This window comes from Pleurodeles waltl, chromosome 3_2, assembly GCF_031143425.1.
Source record: "Pleurodeles waltl isolate 20211129_DDA chromosome 3_2, aPleWal1.hap1.20221129, whole genome shotgun sequence".
Classification (NCBI taxonomy): domain Eukaryota; kingdom Metazoa; phylum Chordata; class Amphibia; order Caudata; family Salamandridae; genus Pleurodeles; species Pleurodeles waltl.
The window spans coordinates 109109597-109132044 of record NC_090441.1 but is presented as its reverse complement, the minus strand read 5'-3'; the positions used below and the strand labels follow the sequence as shown (position 1 = coordinate 109132044).

Here is a 22448-nt window from a genome sequence, read left to right as displayed (position 1 = left end):
ACCCCTCTCGGGCCCTAAGAGATGCAGAGTATATCATTTTCGGATTCTCTGCTCCTCCATTTCAATGCCTGTGCATAAATTTGATATAAAATGAGTGATTGGAGTCTGACCTGTATTTGAAGTGCTTTGGGGTGTGGATATGGCTGAAACAGCTGAAATTGTATTTTAAACAAGCCTGCAGATGCCCTTACTCGTGGATAAAGGAAAGAAGTGTGAGAATAGATGAAGTCACAAAAGTCAATACCCGCCATCCGTGGAGTGATCTGTGTAAATACAATTCAAACCACATAAACAGGGCTAAAATGTGTACAGGGATGATGGGAGCTAACTGTAGGAGGTGCAGACTTGGGGATTCACGAGGTTATGAGGCCCAAGAGTGCATCTAGTAAACCCTCAAGCAACATTTATGGAAAGAAAGGCCCACATTTCACAGTACAACAGGGGCTACAGCAGAAACAATACACTGTGCTTAAGGTAACAATTACCTGGAAGCAGGAAAGCTAGAAGGCTTTGGAGGGTTTGGACATTAATTAGAAAAGCCGGTGAAACAATATATCATTTTTTTAGTTACTGTTTCAGTAGTGCCATATGTCACAAATGAGTTCAAAGCATTAAGACAATAAAACAATTTGTAACTCTCAGAGATTAGTAAAGTACTACACAAATGAAAATAAAATTTTCAGTGTCTTGTGCAGAGTCTATCTTTTGTTGAAGTTAAAATGTGGTGAACTACCCCTGTTGTATGCAGATATGGTGGGATGTGATAGCTGGGCCTTTCATCCCTGTTGATCTAACCCAAGGTGGTTTACATAGCCCGCCATGGTCCTGTTTACGAGGTGCAAGCATTGGTGTGGAGCACACTCTGCACCAGCAGTTACTAGTACTGTGCAGTAACAACCCAGCACTCCCATGCATTTATGAGCTAAAACCTACAGAATGGGGAATTACTGTGTGGATCTGGATTTATCAGGCAGTAATCTGCATGTTATTCCCTTTACTGTTGGGTTCAAAGCTCAGATCTGCTAACTGTTTCCAACACATAGTAAACATGTCCAGTGGGCTGTTGTAAGGCTGGGAGGATGGAGTAGGTGAGGAGTGTGGAGAAAGAAGTGGAGAACGTTGGCTGGCTTGTCTCAAGTTTGGGTGGGGTTTATGGAGGGGATCCAGGCAATGTAGCTTTTCCCCACAGTGACTTTACCTGCTGAATTTTCCAGCCAGTAAAACTGGGTTTGTTGTTTCAACATTGTACCTCTTATAATTGTGCAAAACTGAACTCTGCACAGGAATTCCACTCCACACAGTCCCAGCATTGGCCCTTGTCTTTAAAGGAAACCTTGCAAGTTGGTTGATTAAGGCGAGAGAACATGGTACCATGAAGCACAAGAAGAAATAAAAACACAAATAAAGTCTTCTTTAACTGTGTTAAATGTCCAAGAGGGACCGAATTCATTCATGCTAGAGTTTCAGCATATCTACATAAAATTAATTTACATAGTGAAACTATGGATCTTATTTCCATAGACAGGCGCAGGCTGAAATGCTGGCTCACTCCCTGCAGGTCCAGTCTGTAAATTGCTTTATGAAAAATACAAAGGGATACATTTATTATGATTTTGTGCTGTGTTTCAATCACAAAAATGATGTAAATTGTTGCAAAATCTTTTTGTACTTATTTACTTTCCAAGGCAAATCTTGTTTTGTACTGGAAAAACACTTAAAAGTATATGCAAAGCAGAATTATTTGGCACAAAGGTGGCATTCTATGAGTGGTGCGTGGACATTGACCAAGGTTTTTGATGCAAAACCTTATTTACTAAAAAAAAGGAGGGTTTGCCGTAACAATTTAGCATCCATTCCAATCTGCGCTATCATAGAGAACTACTTTTATTTCTCCTTTCTTTTCGGACTTTGCATGCATGCTGCACTGTACAGCACACATACAAAGTGGGGAAAGCTTTAAAGCATGTCTAAGCATAGTACTTTGTACTGGAAGGACCCCCTCCCAGTACAAAACCTATGCTAGACTTACATAGACACCCTTGCACTACGGTGCAAAGCTGTGTGCCTGGCGCTTGGCAGCGGATCTGTGCGCTGGCATTAGGGAGAGGGGAGGAGAGTGCCATATTTCTGTAAATATGGTGCTCTCCTGCTCTCTCCTTCTAACACAGTGCAGCGCAGCACTTTTCGCTGCTGCATTGCGCTGCAGGACAATTTGGTAAATCTGGGCCAAAGTCCCTTAAAAGAACCTCGCGTTTGTGTTAGGTGCTAAAATTATGATGGAGGAGAGGAAGGAACAAGTTGAAGCATTTTCATTACACATTCTGTTTAGTCCCAGTCATTTCTGTAATACTCAATAATGCTTGCAATTATTCTACAATGACTATATGTTATTGGTTACTCACATCACTTAGGCCTTCACGATAGCAACTCCGATGAGAAGTCTTCGACCCTCCACTGACACTTTCACTGTCACTGTCTCTGCAGCTGTTCTGACCAGGTTGAAGCTGATAAAGAAAGAAAAAAATATAATTAAAAGGCTAATCATTTTACCTCTTGTGTTTATATCCTTCCTATGATAAGTTGTAGGCACAGGCTTTGCTACTTTTAAATACCGCATAGTTGACTTGAAAGCAAAACGTTTAATTAACAGGAATTGAGTCCATTATAAAAGTCTTAGGCCTCAGTTATCTCCAGTGTTAATTCGGTCCCCCGGAGTTTCCGATACTGGGGCACCTGTAAGTCCAGGGCAGGAACAAGTTACTGTGCTTGCAAATGAGGATTCACCCAGGGGATCAGTAATTCTGGTCCTGTTTCCATGGTAATAACTCATTTCCCCAGGTTTTTTCACCCACAAACACAGCAGGTGGAGCCTGTGAGTAAAACACTGCTAATCTGAGCAATCACTGCAGAACCTGTCATCCACAGGGGTGTGCAAAATCAAACTCCACATATTGTTATTTTCAATCTGTTGGAAACTGCACAAAAAAGCTGTAACACTCCCCACCTAGGGCCGGACTTGGGAATTAAAAGCAGACCTGGCAAATATGCTCAAACCAACACCACTTCCTTAGACTTCATGCTCAGACTCTCTCTTTCCATCCATCCACACTCTCTTCTCCTCCTCTGATTGCTTCATCTCTACTTCTGCCTCCCTCTCTTTCTTTCTCTTTTTGAGGTACCTCTCTTCCCCGTGGCTACTCTATGTAGCCTTGAAAAGCTGAGGAAAGTAACAGAGGTACCAGCAGTGACAATGGGCTTTCAAAACGTGCTTCCAATTGGTCCACCCCACTGGGGGAATGCCTGATGGAATAAAAGGCCTCTTCAGCCCTGTCCCCAGCAACTATTGGTGATCAGGGGCTGCTTTCTCAACCAGCACGGTCTTGTTTTAAGATGTTTCCTCAAGAAGACAAAGAAATGCTCATGGGGAGGCAGGGTTGTAGTCTTATACCACATCTTGTGTAGTTGTGTAAAATCAGAAAAGTACGGCCAAAGTCGTTGGATTTTGCCACAGTACTCTGGCATAGTAAAAACTGCAAACAATCATTCAAACGAATACAGTACAACTAATTACTTCTTAAAATGTATTGGTTTATGCAAAGCAAGCTTTAATAAATAAAGTAATATTATTAAAATCTGGAAAGTTAAGTCCCTGACATGATCTGGCAATCAGACATTTTTTGTGAAATAGTTTTTATTTGCAATTTCATAATGCAATTGATAAACAGAGTTACATCCATATAAGCTGATACATATGAAAGAGATTGCAAAATGAGATAAAATATTGGAAAAAATCGAAAAAATTTATAAAAAGAGAAAAGAGAAGGAGAGAAGAGAGACGAAAAGAGAAAAAAAGACAAGATAGTAGGAAGGGGTAGAGAAAAGAGGAGAACGAATAAAATGTGATGGAAAAAGAAACAAACAGGCATTCTTAAGGGAAAAATACTATTTGTCAGGTGTGCAGGGCACTGTCAAAAGTGCAGGGAAACATGGACAATCTGCCAGTCATTAACCTACGTTCCCCAAAGAGGATAAAGATAAGAATAGACTCGGCCATAGTGCTAGTGTTATGTTGGGGGATGCGGTTAAACATGTGCAGGGGACTGAGAGGCACCTTGGAACAGATAAATGAAATGAACGAAAGAAGTATCCCACTGCAAATATTTGTATAAGGGTAAAAAAGGAGAGAAGTGGATAGGGTAAGCAGGCCTTCTTGGAATTCTTATGGCTCAGTCTGCTAGACTTGGAAAATCAACTGCTAATTTTTCTCAATCACCTTCTCCCATCTGTAACAATAATGCCCCTGGTTGAGAAGGAAAGAGCTTTGCAAATGTTATGTCAAACAAAAAAGATAGACATGTTGCATATGTAAGTTTAAGATTATGATTGGGATTGTGGATAACATATAGGGTGATTGCCTGCACTTTATAAATCCTGATTGTTTGATTAACTGATTGGGAGTTCTGTGGTGGTCTGTGCAAACCCACAATCCAACAAAGTTGTGGGTATTCATAAACATTTGATTGGTAGTTTTTCATAACTTTTGAAACAGCTCTTGGCAAAAGCAGGAATAGATGAATGTCCATGGTGATAAAGAGGAGGGAATATCACTTTTCATAAATTACCAGGCCGGGCATGTGTCTCCATGCAAAAAATGATTCGTCTACATTGATTAGGTGAAATTCGGCAATTCTGCATTATTTACTTTTACTGTAGTTGAAAACGAAATGATATGCATCACAGAACTTCTGACAAAACTAACATTGGAGTAGAATTCATGAGTAACCCTGAAATCCTGAAATATTTCATGAAGTATGTTATAAGTATATATTCTAGCATAAGTATTGTGTCTTAAATATTGTTTAAAAAACTATCACCTGCTTGCTGCTAAATAAAATCGACACAGTGAGTTCGTATTTTTGTAAGCAATATTTAGGACAAGATAGTTATGTTAGGTGATAATCGTTAAAGCACTCAATATTCTGGCATGCACCCAGTTTGTGGATATAATAAGAGCCAGAAATCTACTCCAATATTACATTGAACTATAAAGGTTATCAATTTTTAAAACATGTCTTTTGTGAAACGGACCACCAATAACAGGTAAATGAATTGACAGTGGACCCCGGCCCGCCTGTTACAAAGTGATAATGAATGGTCACGTTCCTGATCCAATATTAATAGTTGTTCTATTTTTTGTCTTATATTGGGATAGTCAATGAAATATTAAAACGGCTACCGTTTCATAATAGAGGCAAAATTATCAGACGTTATTTAGCAAATATTGTTTTGAATGCACAGGTATATGGATACACACATATCAGTATTACGATGTGGAAGCAATTATTTAATTTATTTTATGTATTTGAAGACAAAATAGACTTTTCCATGACTTTTTAGACACCATATTTAGAAATCCAAAATGAATGTAAATCCTGTTAAAAAATGCTAAACATTAAATGCTAAAGTACTGAAAATTAGTTTTACTGTGGTTTAATTGAAAATGAGCATCCTTCTGTTTTGAACAGTATCCGATATAAATTACTGGTTAACTCCTAGCTATTAGTTGCATGGCATTATCCATTTCCTCACGCAAAAAACTCTCAATTTAGCTCAAGCAGCCAAGAAAACCTGCTCCACTAGGAACTCCCCATAGCATATCAGGCGAGATAGTGCTCTGTTTCTGCACGCAACGTATCCTGAGGTCCCTTTTTCACAATACTCCAAGATTACAGACATCTGGTTCTCACACCTGGTTCTCATCCACTGTGTGCCCAGTTATCAAAGCCATTGATCTGTTTATGCTCGCTGCAGCCCATTTCATTGCACACCTCTGAGATGATTAAGTGTGAGAAGTAGTGTTGCACATGTGCTGTGGAAAATCACACAATACAGATGTTCTTGCTAGTATTTATGGAAAGTGCCTTTTTGTCTTCAGGGCATCAGCTTTCAGTCATCTTTGTGTGCCCAACACCTTTGCCTTTCATATAGAAAAATGAATTTCCAGCACTTATAAACCTCAGGAACCTTGCTACGACTCAATCATTATACAGGGAAGTTGTGGAAATGCTTCCAGTTTACCTCCATTAAACTACAATTAGCAGCTGTTAGAGCAGAGACTTGGAATAAATAATTATTAATACTCATTAAATTCTGCATACTACTGGACTCCTAGGCAATGAACCTTTGTGGCAAGTGGGAAGGGAAAGTGCTGCATATGAAAACATCACATATTCCCAGTTCTTCAATTACATTTTCTTTTTAAGAGTCAATGATGAGGGTTTTGGACTCTCTTTCTTAAAATGTCATTAAATCGTCAGTTCATCAATATCTTTATGAGCAAATCAATTAAGATCATTACAAATTACAGAACAATGTATGTAGTGTGACCCATAATGATCTCATCCCTATTCTAAAATAAAGTCTAGTCTAGTCTCTTTAAGAGTTTTTGTCGCCTATGTGAAAGCATATAATGTTGAGTCAAACATCTCACTGACAAGTTCGGGACAATTTCTCAATAATAAATGCAAGCAGTTAGTCTCAGAATGAAACCAAGACAGCAGAAACTGAATAGTGCAAAAAGAATCAGTATCTGAGGGCTCTTGGAGAGTGTCTGAAATGTGCAGAGAGTCTGGAAAGAGTGAGCCTTAAGTCCTCCAGTAGCTGAATACCTAGAATAAGTATAGAGAAGTCCACAATCATAGTCTTGGAACACCCTTGTGCAATACTATACAAAAAAACAAGTTACAAAGTGTAAATCAATAATCATTGGTGTTAGCCAATCTGGCTTTGAGGTCTTCAATTGAACAGGGCAGCTTCAGTTAATATGGCAAGTTTTAATAAAGAACATTTAAGTACACAATATATTTAACTAATTTTCTAAACAGCAATAAAACACTTGAGGTTCTTCTCACCAGTTCATGTCTATGAGAAAAGAACAGTAATGCAATGACAGTATATTTCTCAAATGATAGTATTTCTATTCTCACATATGTCTCAAGCAAAGCCTTATTTATAAAGACACGTTTTTAGGATTAAACTAACATTTCAGTAATCATTTTCTCAGGTTATATGATCAGGAACCAAAGAGCCAATATTCTCTCTAGTCATTTTGTTTGGTACGATAGGACATTAGCATCATAAAAAGTTATGGCCATGACACATTCTCATAAAAAGAAAGAGAAAAAAAGAAAAGAAAAAAGAAAAATTATTTTATCTGTGTTACCTTTGCAGCTAAGTGTATGTCATTGTGCAGACTTTTTAAATGTAAAACACATATTTAAATACAATCTTTAGTTAAGGCCTACAAAATCCTTTTGTAAACTTCATAATATAATATATATTCTCATAAAAGACTCTCAGGTATCCTAGTATGAGAGTTTTGGTAGTGAAAGATAGGTAGTTTTGTTGAAATTGATTGGAATTTTTAAAGATCCTGTGCCCCTGCATTCTGTTGCTGGAAACACTTATTTACCATATGAACAGCAGCTATCAAAGTGTTGCCAATCAAAGATTCGTGCTCCCTTGGGGAGAAGCTTGATGGAGAGATGCTAACCCACAGCAGTAAACATTGATATTGTATTCTATGTAACCTGTATACATTTTAAAACTATCCTATACAGACTATATAGTAATGAACTATTACAGCTAGTAATATTCAATAATTAATGTTGCAGGGGTTTCCGAATAGCAAATGATTTAAATGCACTTTGTGAGCATTGGCCTTTGCCATATGAACATTCTCTAGCAGAAGCACAGGATGTAAGGTCCTTATTCTAACAAATAAAATGATACCAGAACAACAAAATTCCAGTTAGAAGAACCAGAGATATTCAATTTAATTTTTTGTGAAAACAGTGCTTAAAAACACAAAGCATCACATGCAGTTAACTGGTTGTGCCAGGTTCAGGCCAACCCTGAGTTGGATACAGGGTCCAAGTTACTCCCATTGGAAAGATACCTTGTAAGTCTGGCGCAAAGAGTTTAGTTCGCATTGGAGGATGCAACAAAGAGGAGGGAGGGTAAGTGTCACACACCATCATTGCAGTAGTGCGAAGAGGAGGCTGGGCATCATGGATGGTCTTTGCTGTAGCACAAAGAGCCAGTCGGGCTTTGCGGACAGTCATTGCTGTAACTGTGTGTTGTCTGTCGTTATGGGCTGTTGTTGCTGGAGTGTGAAGTGCAGGTTTCACTCTGCTGGTCAGCACTGGCCGATGCTGTTGGAACAAAGAGCAGGAACTTTGTGGGGTGTAGAGTCTTGGTCTGTTTGCAGTCACAGGGATCCCTAAACATCGAGTTTTTCACTTTTACTTTAGGAATACAACCCTCTGATGTCAGCCAAGGGACATAGACCTGAGGAGACTTTTCTTGGGGATCAGGGACTCACTCCAATAGAGGCCAGCAGGGCTCAGACAGGTCTAGTGGCAGGTCAAGGCAGGGTCGTTTGCAGCATGTCAGCTGGGCACTTGTAGGGAGGCTTCTGAAACCTGTTGTGTCCCTGTAGCTCACACAAGTGGTCAGCTAACAGACCCTTGGAGGCCCTCTGGTTAGCCTGCAATAAAGGCAAGCAGAACCAATCTTTCTTCTCAGACAGAACAGCAGTCTTTCAGGCAGAAGGGTAGCCCTCTGGCAGCAGGGCAATCCTTCTCCTGTAACTTTGACAGGTCCAGAACTGTATTGGACCTCCCAAGCCGCTGCTTTGGAGGTCTATTATTTATACCAGTGCCAGATTTGTGTGGGGAATTCCCTTTCCTACCACCACATCTCGTTCTTCAAAGTTCTCCCACTTCCTCTGTCAAGGCTTCAAACTGTCTGAGGTGGCAAACAGCAGGGCAGGTAAATGCCAGCTTCCTAAAGGTCATTACCAAACAATGGGGTGACCCAGAAAGTTGCAGGAACTGGGTATAATGTAATATATACAACAAAACGTCATACAAACTAGCAACATAAAGTATATATAAATCAATTAGTATACCTTAATCCTATACAGTGATCTAATATTCATTCATTGAAAGAGGAGAGAGAAAAAATCAAAGAAAAAAGTATTTGTGGAAAATACTTCCAATTGTATTAGAAAACAGTAATACATACAACTCATTTGTATTACAATGGTTACTCCTTGTTAAACCACAAAGGGCCTGATTACAACTTTGGAGGAGGTGTTAATCCGTCCCAAAAGTGACGGTAAAGTGACGGATATACCACCAGCCGTATTACGAGTCCATTATATTCTATGGAACTCATAATATGGCTGGTGGTATATCCGTCACTTTACCGTCACTTTTGGGACGGGTTAACACCTCGTCCAAAGTTGTAATCAGGCCCAAAGTGCCTGAATAAAAGTGCTCATGCAAAAGTACATGAAAAAATAAAAATGCAAACTAAATAGTTCAAAATCCATCATCATCGTTCATAGCCTGTATGCATCTTAGATAACCCATGTGAAATCCATCCAAATAGGGGTGTCTACTTAATCCCTGTACAGGAGTATTAAATCCAGTACAGGCAAAATAGAGATGTTATCAACATTTCGACCCAAAGAAAAAGGAGCTACTTAAAATCTTAGGAATGGGTCTTCATCAAGACCAAAACACAGACAAAAAAAAGGCAACCTGGAGTTGTGCACCATACATCATAGGATTTGGACAAACCAAAAATGTAGCCGGCAAAGGCTCTGTCGCTCCTCGTCCGCAATATCGTTAACCAATGTAGTCTTTAAAAACTATAATACAATGCCCAATCAATGCAGTAAAAACATCCTATGCTTATCAAGAGATCACCATATGACCTCTCTGCTTCATGACCACAACCAAAGGGAAACAAATGATGTCAATGATTTTGAGAGTTGTATGAACTACTAGTGGATTCTTTTAAAATAATTATTAAGAATTGCTTTCAGTACAATGTCATACATGCTCAGAACAACTCCTTGTAGAGAGGATTAATGTTGCCACTTCTCCTTATTACTTTTGTTACAGTACTGAGAAGGTGATGTTTGTTTCCATTTAGTTTGCAATCGTCGTTTGAAGGGTGAAAATCGATATAGGAAAACAGCTGCACAATGGTCCTCCGATATCAAGCAGTTAATTTAGTGGTTTGCCAACAACTAAAGGTCCCTAAAACATGGACATGTGACACATTTTTGTCATCTACTGGAGATGTCAAAAGTGATCTTAATCAAAATATTAAACAGTATGAACATATTTTCATTGGGAAGCCCACTAGCATTCACTCACAGCCATTGTCAACATGCACTCAAGACATTAGGGGCCAGATGTAGTAAGATATGTTTTTGCGCCGACTTGCAATTTCCGAGTCGCAAAATCATATGCAGAATGATGTCTCAGACACCTTCTGTGAATCGCAAGGGGGTCGCAAAGACCCACCCCATTAATATTAATGAGGTGGGTCGCAATTTGCGACCCCCTTGAGATTCCCTGCACTCCCGGGGATGGTGGCCTGCTGGAGACAGCAGAACTCCATGTCTGTGACTGCTTTTTTAATAAAGCAGTTTTTTTTTTTGTATTGCAGCCCGTTTTCCTTAAAAGAAAACGAGTTGCAATACAAAAAAAAAAATGAAACCATTTGGTTTCGTTTTTTCAGAGTAGGCAGTGGTCCATTGGACCACTGCCTGCTCTGAAAAAATATTTATGGCGACATTCACAAAGAGGGGACCCCTTCCCTTTTGCGAATGAGTTAGCACCCACTTGACATGGGTGCTAACTGCGAATTGCTTTGCGACCGCGTTCGCGGTAACAAAGCAATTCTGCATCGCGGTGCGAATCGCAAATAGGAAGGGAACACCCCTTCCTATTTGCGAGTCGCATTCCCATTTTGCAAGTCGGAACCGACTCGCAAAATGGTATTCTGCATCGCGATGCATATTTTGCATGGCGCAAACTGCGAATTTTGCAGTTTGCGCCATGCAAAACGCTTCGTACATCTGGCCCTTACTGCCTAACGTTATATTGCTTGTAGAACTCATTCTTTGTGAAGACATCAGTGTGTGATGTCCCTTTTCAGCAAAAGTCTTCATATGACCATGCCATAATTTGGAAGCCTGACTTTCAGTGCCTATATCCTACCAGCATCATTTAGATGTATCTTTCGATTAGTCAATAGGATACATCAATATTTTCTACCTGCCTAACTGGTTTGTATATGGATGGAGTAAAATAGCGGAAGCTTCATCCAGAGAGCGAATCTCATGACTGTGGGATTGACTATGCTGACGAGGCTTTGACAGATCTGGTGGTATGCCCTCTAATCTACAAAGCTGGGATACTATTTACAGAAGCCTCCTCAAATAGGCACATGACACCGGCAGTCAAAACACAGTGAGATTTAAGATCCGATTAAAAAACATTGCTGGATTAAATTATTTGTCTGTATTAGGACAAAACCATTTGCTGAAATGTAAATCTGTATAATCCAAAAAATGTTACTCAAATATACTCCTCCCCTTTCTTGTCAGCACTCTGCCCGTTAGGACTGCTGTAAAGTCCTCATTAGAGCTTGGATGGTGAAATTCCTCCAAATTCTACAGAAAACTCAGCAGGGAGTAGAACTCACTGGCTGTTTTGCTTCAACATTAGAGGTAATACTGTGGAAGAGATGCAAATGTGGTTTATACTTCGTATTTGGAGTATCCTCCAGAAAATCAGGCTAGCTGGTTCCCTCTAAATTTAAATAATGTTATATGAGAAATCTCATTGGCAAGAGGTGGAAGACACATTTAGTCCTTCATGAAACTTTAATTTTGTGGGTAAATTAATTTAGCACCTATCCACACAAAATAAATTGGAGTCACGTCATATGTGTGTGTAGAACCATGACATTTAGTAACATGCAGTGTCTTGTTCACAAGTCATCTAAAGCAAAAGAAAAGGGTTGGCCAGTATTTGAGCAGGATACTCGTGAATTTGCATATGTCAAGAATTTACAAATCATTCCAGAAGTATGCCTATAACTGTGAGATTGCTGATAATCCTCATGAGCGTTGGCATGCATACATTTTTCTCCATGCGTAAGTTTAACAGGTATACAATTCCACATGCAAAAAGTGACATCAAAGTGCTATTACATGTGAACACCTTTTTAATAGTCTCTCTCTCAAGGAGAACCCCAATCACCTGCACCACCATACATTTTCAGGATGTCTTCCTCATGTTTCAAAAGCAATTTTATCCATGGTTTTGCCTGTTTGATAGTGGGGAAACTACATGGGAATTCTAGATGAACGCTAAGTCAAAATTATGAGGATTTTCACCAACTTTAGGTGATGGCTGAACAGGAAAAACCTCTAATACAGAACAACCACCATACTGTGGTAAAATGTCTGTGTGAACAAGTACATTTTTGATAAAATGAGAATTCTACCAACCAAATGATGCTTTTCAACACACCTATCTTATTCCTACTCTGTATAAATATTTGAGATTTTGTGAATGCAAAATGCTTATAAAAATCTAGTGAAATGTATTTCTTTCCATTTAAATGGTTTTATAAAAAATTGTGAACTCAATAACTACAGGTCATTTTTCTCGGGACAACCCATTAAATGGTCTATATCAAATGCACGCAGAGTTCTTATCAGTACACGCAAACAGCTCTGTTTAAGTGCCCATTACTAATTCACCATCCTTAATTCATCATCTATAATTCAAGGACATGCTGACCAGGATCCAGTGTGATGTCATGACCCTAGGTTTCAGATTTAACAACCTGAAGAAAAATAGGTCGACTTTCACTGACTCAGTGCTGGCCTTAGGTAATGTAGAAACTGATATAATTAAGGGCTGGCTGAAAGGTTGCTGCATCTTGTGATGATGACAGATCTGGAATCAGAATACAGAAGTAGATATGCTTATGCGTATGGTGGTGCTGAGGAGTTTGGTAAGTTCTTAACAGACCCTTCAGGAAAGAATCATGTTGCTTGTTTGTGAGCACAGGGTTGTTCTCCAAGATGCTATGTAAGTATTTATTCAGAATACTTAAAGAGTAGTGCTCGATACATGTTGGAGTAGAAATACACATTTTTGGAATGGATTTCTGCACCTAAAGCCAATAGGTCTGGCCTGAGCAAGCTGGTGCAATATTTTATTGCACGCATGTGTTACAAAAACAAAAAGAAGAAAGAAGATGCCACCTATATGTGTTAGTGATATTCTTGCAAAAACTATTTATTTAAAAAAGAAACGTACATGTAGTTAAACAATCCATATTTAGTTTTTATGCATAATGCATGAAAATTGATCTTATTAGCACAAAGAAAGGTTTCTATTGGCTTTTAGATACTGTAAACTGAAGACATAATTTAGACACACAAGGATGGCTAATTCATTAAAAAGCATTAAGCAATAAAAATTAAAAATTGAATTATTTTCCATGAATTCTAAATCTTAAGTTGACTTATTTTTAGGTGGATGTGCACATGTGATTAGAATAAGTGTTGACACAGGCTGACCCACTGTCACATGTTGTATGCTATGGGGGGTTGAAGCAAAATATGAATGGCAAATGGGCAGACGAGCGGATGAGGAGGGACGACTCTAAGACCCTCAGTTTATGTAAATGAGTATGTATTTTTACTTATCAGTGTATGTAAGCATGCGGTATTTTGGGTTGAGACTGTCTCTGCACACACATGTATGTATTTGGGAACTTGTGTGAATGTGAGTTTGTCCAAAAACACATAATATCAAATCCTCTGTCCCACCCACCAACATTTTAACTGAATTTTCATTTCTGGTATCTCAACATCATCTATCCTAGCCTGCTCAGATCAGTCATACTACCAACATCAGTGTGTACAGTGCTCACCACTGTAATCTGCATTGATCTGCACGTCATGATTTGATTCTGATTCCAGGCAATTCAGCCTTCCACCCTTCCAAGACTGGTAAATTGATTAGTAAATTTTTCTAATGGTCTATTTCAACACTATCTGGAGCCTATTCACAAAGGTATTTTCAGCTGTAAACATAGGTTCATGGGCATAACTACTATTTTATGCCTACCAGGAATTTACAAACGGATTTCTGGTTTGTATGAATGCTTCTACTAATGCTGATTTTTCGGCCAGGAGTTCTGAACAATCTGCAGTTGTAATTCTTACTCAAGGAATGGGAAACTGTCATTTCAAGGAGAGGTTTGCCTGTAAAGTCTGGGAACTATCACAAACGTACATTTGTGGGCATTCTTGTGCTTCTCTATGACCCCTTTCTACTCTGGAAATGATTTGAGATTAAACCCAGCGAAGGCCTGGATTAAGTCCTTCCAGGGTGAAAAGGTGAAGGGGTCAAACTGTCTTCACAGGGAAATGATTGGAGGAAACAGAAACAAGCATTTCCAATGCAATAGGTCTCGGGTGTGCTCGAGTTAGAGCTATTAGGGTTGTAAATTTCTAACTGGAACTGTCTTGCTACACAAACTGAAAATAAAAAGTAAAATGGTTGACATAAACAGACCTATTCAAAGCGCCGCCGTGAGTGCAAAGGATAGAGACAAAAGGAAAAAGAAGTATGCTCGCAGTCATCACTGTTGTAGAGTCAGTATCGGCAATAGTGGAATTATGCATCTAACAGGTTCGATGGCTAAGGTGGTAACAAAACCGCTCTAAGAAGGGACAAACGTAAAGCAGTTACCAACGAAAATAAAGTATTTTTGAAAGGCAAGCCCATGAACGAGTGATAGTGATGGGCGTGCAGTGGGCGTGGTTAAAATCCCAGATACATACCAACAGGTTGGAAAAGCAGTGCTTGCGTGCTGCTATGCTCAACCTAAAAAGTGTGCTTTGCCCTGGAGTATCTGTTTCCCTTTGAGGATAGTTGTGCTATGTAGAAGTCAAGCAGCAGAAACAGGAGGACACGGGGATAGTCACATGATCATTTGCACAGGTGTACATTCATACCACAGGTAAAAGCCATCTCAGGCACTCTGCCATACTTGACTAGGGGCCAGATGTAGCAAACACTTTGCGACTCGCAAACGGCAAAAATCGCCGTTTGCGAGTCACAAATGCGTGTTTGCTATGTAGAAATGCATTTTGCGAGTCGGAACCGACTCGCAAAATGCATTTCAGAGTCGCAAATAGGAAGGGGTGTTCCCTTCCTATTTGCGAGTCGCAGTGGTATGCAATTCCATTTGCGACCTTTGTGACTGGACCCAAAAATAATTTTTCAGAGCAGGCAATGGTCCAATGGACCACTACCTGCCCTGAAAAATACCGAAACAAAAGGTTTCGGTTTATTTTTCAAAGTGCAGCTCGTTTTCCTTTAAGGAAAACGGGTTGCACTTTGAAAAAAAAAAAAAAGGCTTTATTTAAAAGCAGTCACGGACATGGAGGTCTGCTGTTCCCAGCAGGCCTCCATCCCCGTGAGTGCCCTAAGTCGTTATGGGGTCGCAAATTGCGACCCACCTCATTAATATTAATGAGGTGGGTCTTTGCGACCCCATAGCGACTCGCAGAAGGTGTCTGAGACACCTTTCTGCATCCCAAATTGCGACTTGCAATTTGCGAGTCGCAGGGACTCGCAAATTGCAAGTCGCAATTTGGGAAGTTGCTACATCTGGCCCTAGATCCCCATGCCTTTGGTGACATCATGTGTGAGGTCATAGGCAGCACATTGAGGGTGTCCTTCTGTTTTCAAGAGTCATGATAACTGAGGAATGGTTTAGATCAGTGGTTCCCAACCTGGGGGTCCACAAAGCCTTCTCAGGGGGTCCACGAGAGCCTAGACAATTAACAAATATTAACAAATATTGACAAATTAGGTCACCAGCTTCTAGTAATGACTCAGATGGGGGTCCCCGGATTTCCCTGATGATTCAGTGGGGGTCCCTGGGTTCCATTAATGTTAAAGTGGGAGTCCACAGATGTCAAAAGGTTGGGAACCACTGGTTTAGATTATTACCATAATTCCCCTTCAACTGATGATTTGTAGGGGAACTGTTATGTTTTTTGGAGTGTCTTGATTAGGTATGTTATTAGTAAGGCATAATGTCTCATAACAGAGATTTTAGCACTGAAGTATTGGGTTTTGCTATGATACACATGAGAGAATGACTAATTGTATTCCTCCTTTTCATTCAGCACATTTGGATGTATTCGTTAGGCACTAGACATGAGTCTAGTATCCTTACCCTAGAGCCCACTAGCCATTCCTCCTGCTCCAGGAGCCAAATGCAGTGGTCATGACCTCACCCATATTGTGAAAATGACATAACATATGGTGTTATCAGTAAAATGACTGTGGCCATGTATTGTTATTTAATGAAGTTATACTTGCGGGTGTTCTTATTTGTTGGTATAAATTTAGTGAGGTCACAAGCAATGTGTTTGGAGTGTGAGGTACGGTTTGCATGGGTGGTGTGCAAGTTATAGACTGCAAGGATTTTTCAGTTTTCATTCATAACCACAGCAGTTGTGAATTTCAAAGTTTGTAAAACTTTTTTAAATAGGTTAATATGTAAAAAGTAAACATAGGAAGCATAGCTGTGTTTTCATGAAAGTTTGAGTTTGCAATGACATACTATATGCCCCTTGTTGTGCTCAACACGGCTATGCACAGTCTTTGACTAGGCTCTGCACCCAAACCGCATGCAAGCCTAACTCCTATGCAGACACAGCCCTGCACGTACCCAATCCCAGCAGTGCACAGTCTTTGGACATGCACAGTAGGAGTTGTTGGCATGGCCTGAACAAAGGACAGGTCTTTTAAGCAAATGCTAACTATACCCACAGCCTTGCACCAAACCGTCAGCTATGAGCACCAGGGATTGGTCGCATGGCCTGGTCTGCTCCATACCCAATCCTCTGTGGCTATAGGGCTTGGATATTGTAGCTGCACATTTTCTTCTTTTGCTACTTTTTTTCTAGCTGTGAAGTCTGGTTCATGGGTCATAAACTTTAGATGGGTCCTGGGGATCGCACCCCCCTCTTCAGAGTTCAGAATACTCAGGACATGTCTAGAGATTGTAATCCAACTGGTCTCATACTGGTGGTGAAGATCACAAACCCAACCCTGGATTTCATGAATCCCACCGACAAATTAGCTTTCCTTATTTTTTGTGGTGGGGGTTCTTAGGTATGCTCCCCCCACCCACTTATAAACTGTTTTATTCTTTTTTCAAGATACAGGCGGAAGCCTTGCATGTAATAGCAACCAAAACCAACATTTTCTTTCTACATTAAGTCAATCAGAGAGCTATAATTAGTGAATCTCCCTCATCCAACCGACTTATTAAAAAAGAAAATCTGTGCACAAGGGCCATTCACAAACCCAGTTTTAGGTCCATGATTGTTTCTGATAGTTACTGAAGTTACAGTCTTATTAATTACATCTTGAAATTCAATTGATTGTTTCGAAGTTGATACAGTAGCAGCCCATGGTTTACAACCCAAAAAACAGTTATGGTGCTGCCACGGCAGTGGCTATACTGTCTCTTTGAAGCATCAGACGTGAAACCATGAATCATAAATCTATAAAAGTAGTTTTGTGCAATGCTAACGGCACTAACAATAAGATCAAGTATAGATCAATTCTAGCCTTTTAAAAAGGCTTCTAATGCAACTGTTTTCTTCTGTTAGGAAACCCATTTAAAACCATTCCAACACAATCACGAACTCCAGGTTTTGTCACCAATGCCTTTCTTGCATTGGCAAATGCAGCAGTCAGAGGTGTGACCATAATATTTTCAAAAGAGCTGGACTGTTAGGTACAGGATGATATGGAAGATTCATGAGCAAGATGGACCTGGGTTAAAACATTGGTGTAAAAGCAGGTTTTTAATTTTATAAGTTATTAGAGCCCCATTGAAGACTCTACAACAGCGATGTAGGTATTATACAACATCGCCATGGGTCAACTGGCTTAATCATAAAGGGGAAGAGATTTTAACCTCATTCAAAATGTTAGCTTGGATTCCTCATGAATAAATAAGTAACAAAATACATTTAGATCCTGAAAAGGCTGCCACGTGATTTGTCCTAGTTAGATCCATGGATAGTTGACTATCCCCATGAAAAACAATGTACATGCTCCTCAAAACTTTTCCGTTCAGACTCTCAAACTGAAGTGTTTTCTAATATCAAATTTATTTTGTCGAGGTATGGCAGAGCTCCTAGCTGGCAGCCTTTCCGATCACTCAGCTGTGGTGATCGAGCTAAAGATACAGGAGTTTAATACTATGCACTACTGATGGTGTTTAGATTAATCTCTATTAATTGATGAAACTTGGATGGGGAATATCCGGCTTGCATTAGAGGAGTTCCTGAATTGTAATATAGGTATGGTCTCTTACTTTTCTGTATGGGGTGCCATATAGGCATTTCTTAGAGGGAAGTCAATTTCATTTAAAGCCAAGCAGATTCAGCAAGGGAAGGCAAAAGTTAAGCAACTACAAACTTCATCAGCTCAGGCAACTCATGATTTTATAATACTGAAAACCTCTGCAACCAAGCTTAAGCTAAGCCACGTGAAGCAGTATCTAAAAGATCATTTGATGGCAGCTGAAAGAGTTAATCAAAATACCTATCTAAAAAAAAAATGCCATGAGGAGAATGAGCATGTGGGCAGATATCTAGCTTGGTCATTAAAAGAAAAGAAATAAAAGGAATTCAATGAAATCCATCCTTGATACGGATACAGGAGAAGTAGTCACTTGGCAGGTCTCAATAACAGCAGTTCTTCTTATACACTATTTAAAATAGTATTCCGAATCACAAAACCTTAACCCAGAGGCCATGAACAACTGGCTAGGATGTATATTCCACTTCCAGTTTTACTTAATGATCAGCAAGCAGCCATCGCTATACCAGTTATACTAGCTGATGTGGGAAATGTAATCTATTCTTCCCCCAATGCCAAGGCTTTCAGAAGGATTGGCCCACTTCATCCGTCAATTAAGCAATTTTTTGGTCATTCTGTTCAACAAAATCCTTACAGGTACCCATTTTCCTAGTTCATTCACTGAAGCAGTTATAGGTAGCTTTCTGGAAAAAAAAGAGAAGCCAGCTAAAAACCTAAGCCCATATCGCCTGATAAATCTTCTTAATCACAACTATAGTTTTTTCACTAAAACCTTACCAAATAGATTGACCCTGCTAGCTCAAACAGTAATCCATGAGGATCAAAATGTTTTTTTACCAAGTAGACTGTTATCTACAAATACCAACTATCTAGTTCAGGCAATTGATTTCTACTCAGTCAATGACATCAAGGCAGCAATAATTTAGCTTGAAGCCAAAAAAAACGTAGACTTGGCCTAGTGGAAAGTGTTATTCATGATTATAACTAAATTTAAATTTCCAACTACTTTGGTCCATTTATTGAAAAAAGTATATAAACATGTGGAAGCAAAAATCATAATTAAATTAAAATGTGTCAGTCAAATTTGTACAAGCTGTAAAACTCAAGAGGGCTATAATATACCCCATATTCTCTTTTCGATATTTATTGAACAATTGGCCTGTACTCTATTTGGCTGCAGAAGAAAGGAATATTAAAAAGACCGTTTTTAAAATATAAGAATTCACTTGCATGGGGGGTATAAAATTAACCATTCTAAACTGAGGGCTCATTGTTTACCTACCACCCCCATTAGATACTTGGTGATTTTTTCACAACAAACTTTGGTGATCTATTCATTATAAAGTAAGCCCCAACACTGGACAAGGTGCAAAGGCTATTGAACCAATGGCAGGCATTATTGTTAACCATCATCAACCAGATTGCACTAATTAAACTGTCTGTTCTTCCTTAGTTTCTTTGCATCTTCTATAATGTCATGATCAAAGTTCAACAGTCTAATTTGAATCAATTGAATGAAATACTACAAGCCTTTATATGGCAGGGAAAGAAACAACGGACCAATCTGAAGATGCTACAATTGGATAGGGAAGAATGGGTCTGGCACCTCCCAGATTTAAAATGTACTATCAGACAGTTCTTTTGAATATGATAATTTGAGCCGCTACTACCAGTAATTATCGTAACAATTTTCACTTGGATATGATGATCAGAGAAGCAGGATCTAAACGTTTTTACATTTTTAAAAATACCTAGACTCCTGATATAATATGACACTTACGATAGTCAATGGATCTATTACGATATGTCAGGAATTTTTAAAATCTAGGCTACATTTGTCTATAGACATAACCGATTGCACAGCACAGGGACTGCAAATGTATCCACTTGCATAAAAGTGAATGGAAAGGTATTGGCTGTCATAAGTTTTATGATTTTACCAAGCTAATTCCTTTACTCAATGGAACCAACTGGCAGGCATATATCCCAACATAAATCCCAATCTACTTTGTAGCTTTATTCAGTTTAGAAAATGTTGAAGTGGCCACAATCAGGAAGGGAAGGAATCAACTATAAATACCACTGGAGCTCACTTAGTATTGCGTCTTACTGGCACAGGTAACTGGTACTGTATATACATCTGAAAATGTATGAGGAAGAGGTACCCTCCTTCCTTGGTAAAATTACAAGCACTACAAACTGCAAGACGACTCAATGGAGAGCCTATAACCAAATAAGCTTCAAAGCCATTCCAGTGTAAAATTACAAGAGAATGTCTCTTTATAGTAGGTAGATGCTTTATTACACACCTCACTTCAGTCACAAAATCCACCCTACAGTTTCATCTGCATGCTTTAGGTGTGAAGACAAAAAGAAATACTGGTTTCTCAAATGTTATAAATGCCCCACTCTTTATATTTTTTGGAAGCAGGTATTCTCACTGATTAGTGAAAAGTTAAAGCTGAGTGTATTGCCTGATGCTTGAGGAGTTCTGTTTGGCATAATCAATCAGTCAGTATTTGTATGGTGCTGCATTATCACCCTTGGGGGCATCTGGAGCCTGTTGTGTCAAAAAGCCAGGTCTTTAATTTTTTCCTGAAGTCCATAAAAGAGGACGGTGTTCAGAAGTGGAGGGACAGATCGTTCCAGGCCTTTGCAGTGATGTAGGAGAAGAGACCACCACCACTGTGTCTGCAACGGATACAGGGTATGTGTACGATGGCTAGTGAGGAGGAGTTCAGGTGTCTGGAGGGTTTGGAGGATGTTCAGTTGCTGGTTGTTGCAGGCTGGTCCTTGATTGTGTAAAGCTTTGTAGGAATGTGTGAGGATCTTGAGCTGGCATTTCTTCTGGATGAGGAGCCGGTGGAGGTTTTTGAAGTGGTGGTGATGTGAATCTGTCTGGGGAGGTCCAGGATGAGTCTAGCTGCTACATTCTGTATGGTCTGGAGTCTTTTGAGGAGCTGGGAGGAGATGTTGGTGTAGAATGCGTTGCAGTAGGTGATGAGGGCCTGGGTGGCGGCTCTCCTGGTGTTGACTGAGAGCCATCTGAAAATTCTGCGGAGAATGCAGAGGGTGTGGAAGCAGGAGGAGGTGACACAGTTGACTTGTCACTTCATGGGCAGTTCCCTGTCAAGGAGTATGCCAAGGTTGCGAACGTAGTCTGTTGGCGCGGGAGTGCATCCAAGTTCAGCTGGCCAACAGCTGTGGTCCCATATGGATGTGTTTCTCCCGAAGATCATGACTTCAGTTTTGTCAGAGTTGAGTTTGAGGCAGTTTGCTTTCATCTAATTGGATATGTTGGTCATGGCATTGCAGAAGTTTGTTCTGGTGGTGGTGGGGTCTTTGGTGAGCGAGAGGATGAGCTGTGTATAGTCCGCGTAGGATACGATGTTGAGACTGTGAGATCTGACCATGTCAGAGAGGGGCATCATGTAGGTATTGAACAGTGTGGGGCTGACGGCTGATCCTTGGGGTACACTGCATATGCCGTTCTTGGGTTCGGAGGCGGAGGGAGGCAGTGAGATGTTCTGAGTACGTCCTGTCAGGAAGGAAGTAATCCATTTGAAGGCGTTTTCTTGTATGCTGATGTTGTGGAGTCTGTTGATGAGGGTGTGGTGGGAGACAGTGTCAAATGAGGATGAAAGGTCAAGTAGGATCACTCTATCATTCGATCGAGGAGAGCTCTGATTTCGTCTGTGGCTGCGATGAGTGCGGTCTCCATGCTGTGGTTTGCATGGAATCCTGATTGAAAGATGTCAAGCAGATTGTTTTGTTCCAGGTATTTAGTGAGCTGTTGATTGATGGCCTTCTCGAGTAGTTTGGGAGGGTAGGGGAGCAGAGTTTTGGTAAATAATTTTTGAGTTCGCTGGGGTCGGCAGATAGTTTCTTTAGGAGGGGTATGAATTCTGCATGTTTCAATTTGTCCAGGAAGACTGCCATGGTAAGGAAGGTGTTGAGGATGCTGGTGAATTGCAAGCCAATGTGCTTTGTTCTGAGGTTAAAAACATGGTGGGGGTATGGGTCGGTGGGTGCTTCAGAGTAAATGAAGGACATGATGGCCGAGGTGGATTGTGTGGTGATAGTGAGGCTGGTGTGTGCTGGGTGGTCAAGGCCGCTGAGGTGTAAGACTGTGTTTGGGGG

At 40.0% G+C, this 22448-nt stretch overlaps 1 protein-coding gene across 2 annotated transcripts in view; it reads right to left on the bottom strand.

The window, feature by feature from the left end:
- The window catches only part of AUTS2 (activator of transcription and developmental regulator AUTS2), a 1924915-nt gene that overhangs the window by 1439590 nt on the left and 462877 nt on the right, over positions 1–22448 (bottom strand). For both annotated transcript variants that reach the window (XM_069226926.1, XM_069226925.1), the window contains exon 2: positions 2403–2504. Coding sequence is in view for 1 of the 2 variants with exons in the window: in XM_069226925.1 (XP_069083026.1) it covers positions 2403–2504 (102 nt within the window). In the remaining variant the exon portion in view is untranslated. The remainder of the gene's footprint in view (positions 1–2402; positions 2505–22448) is intronic.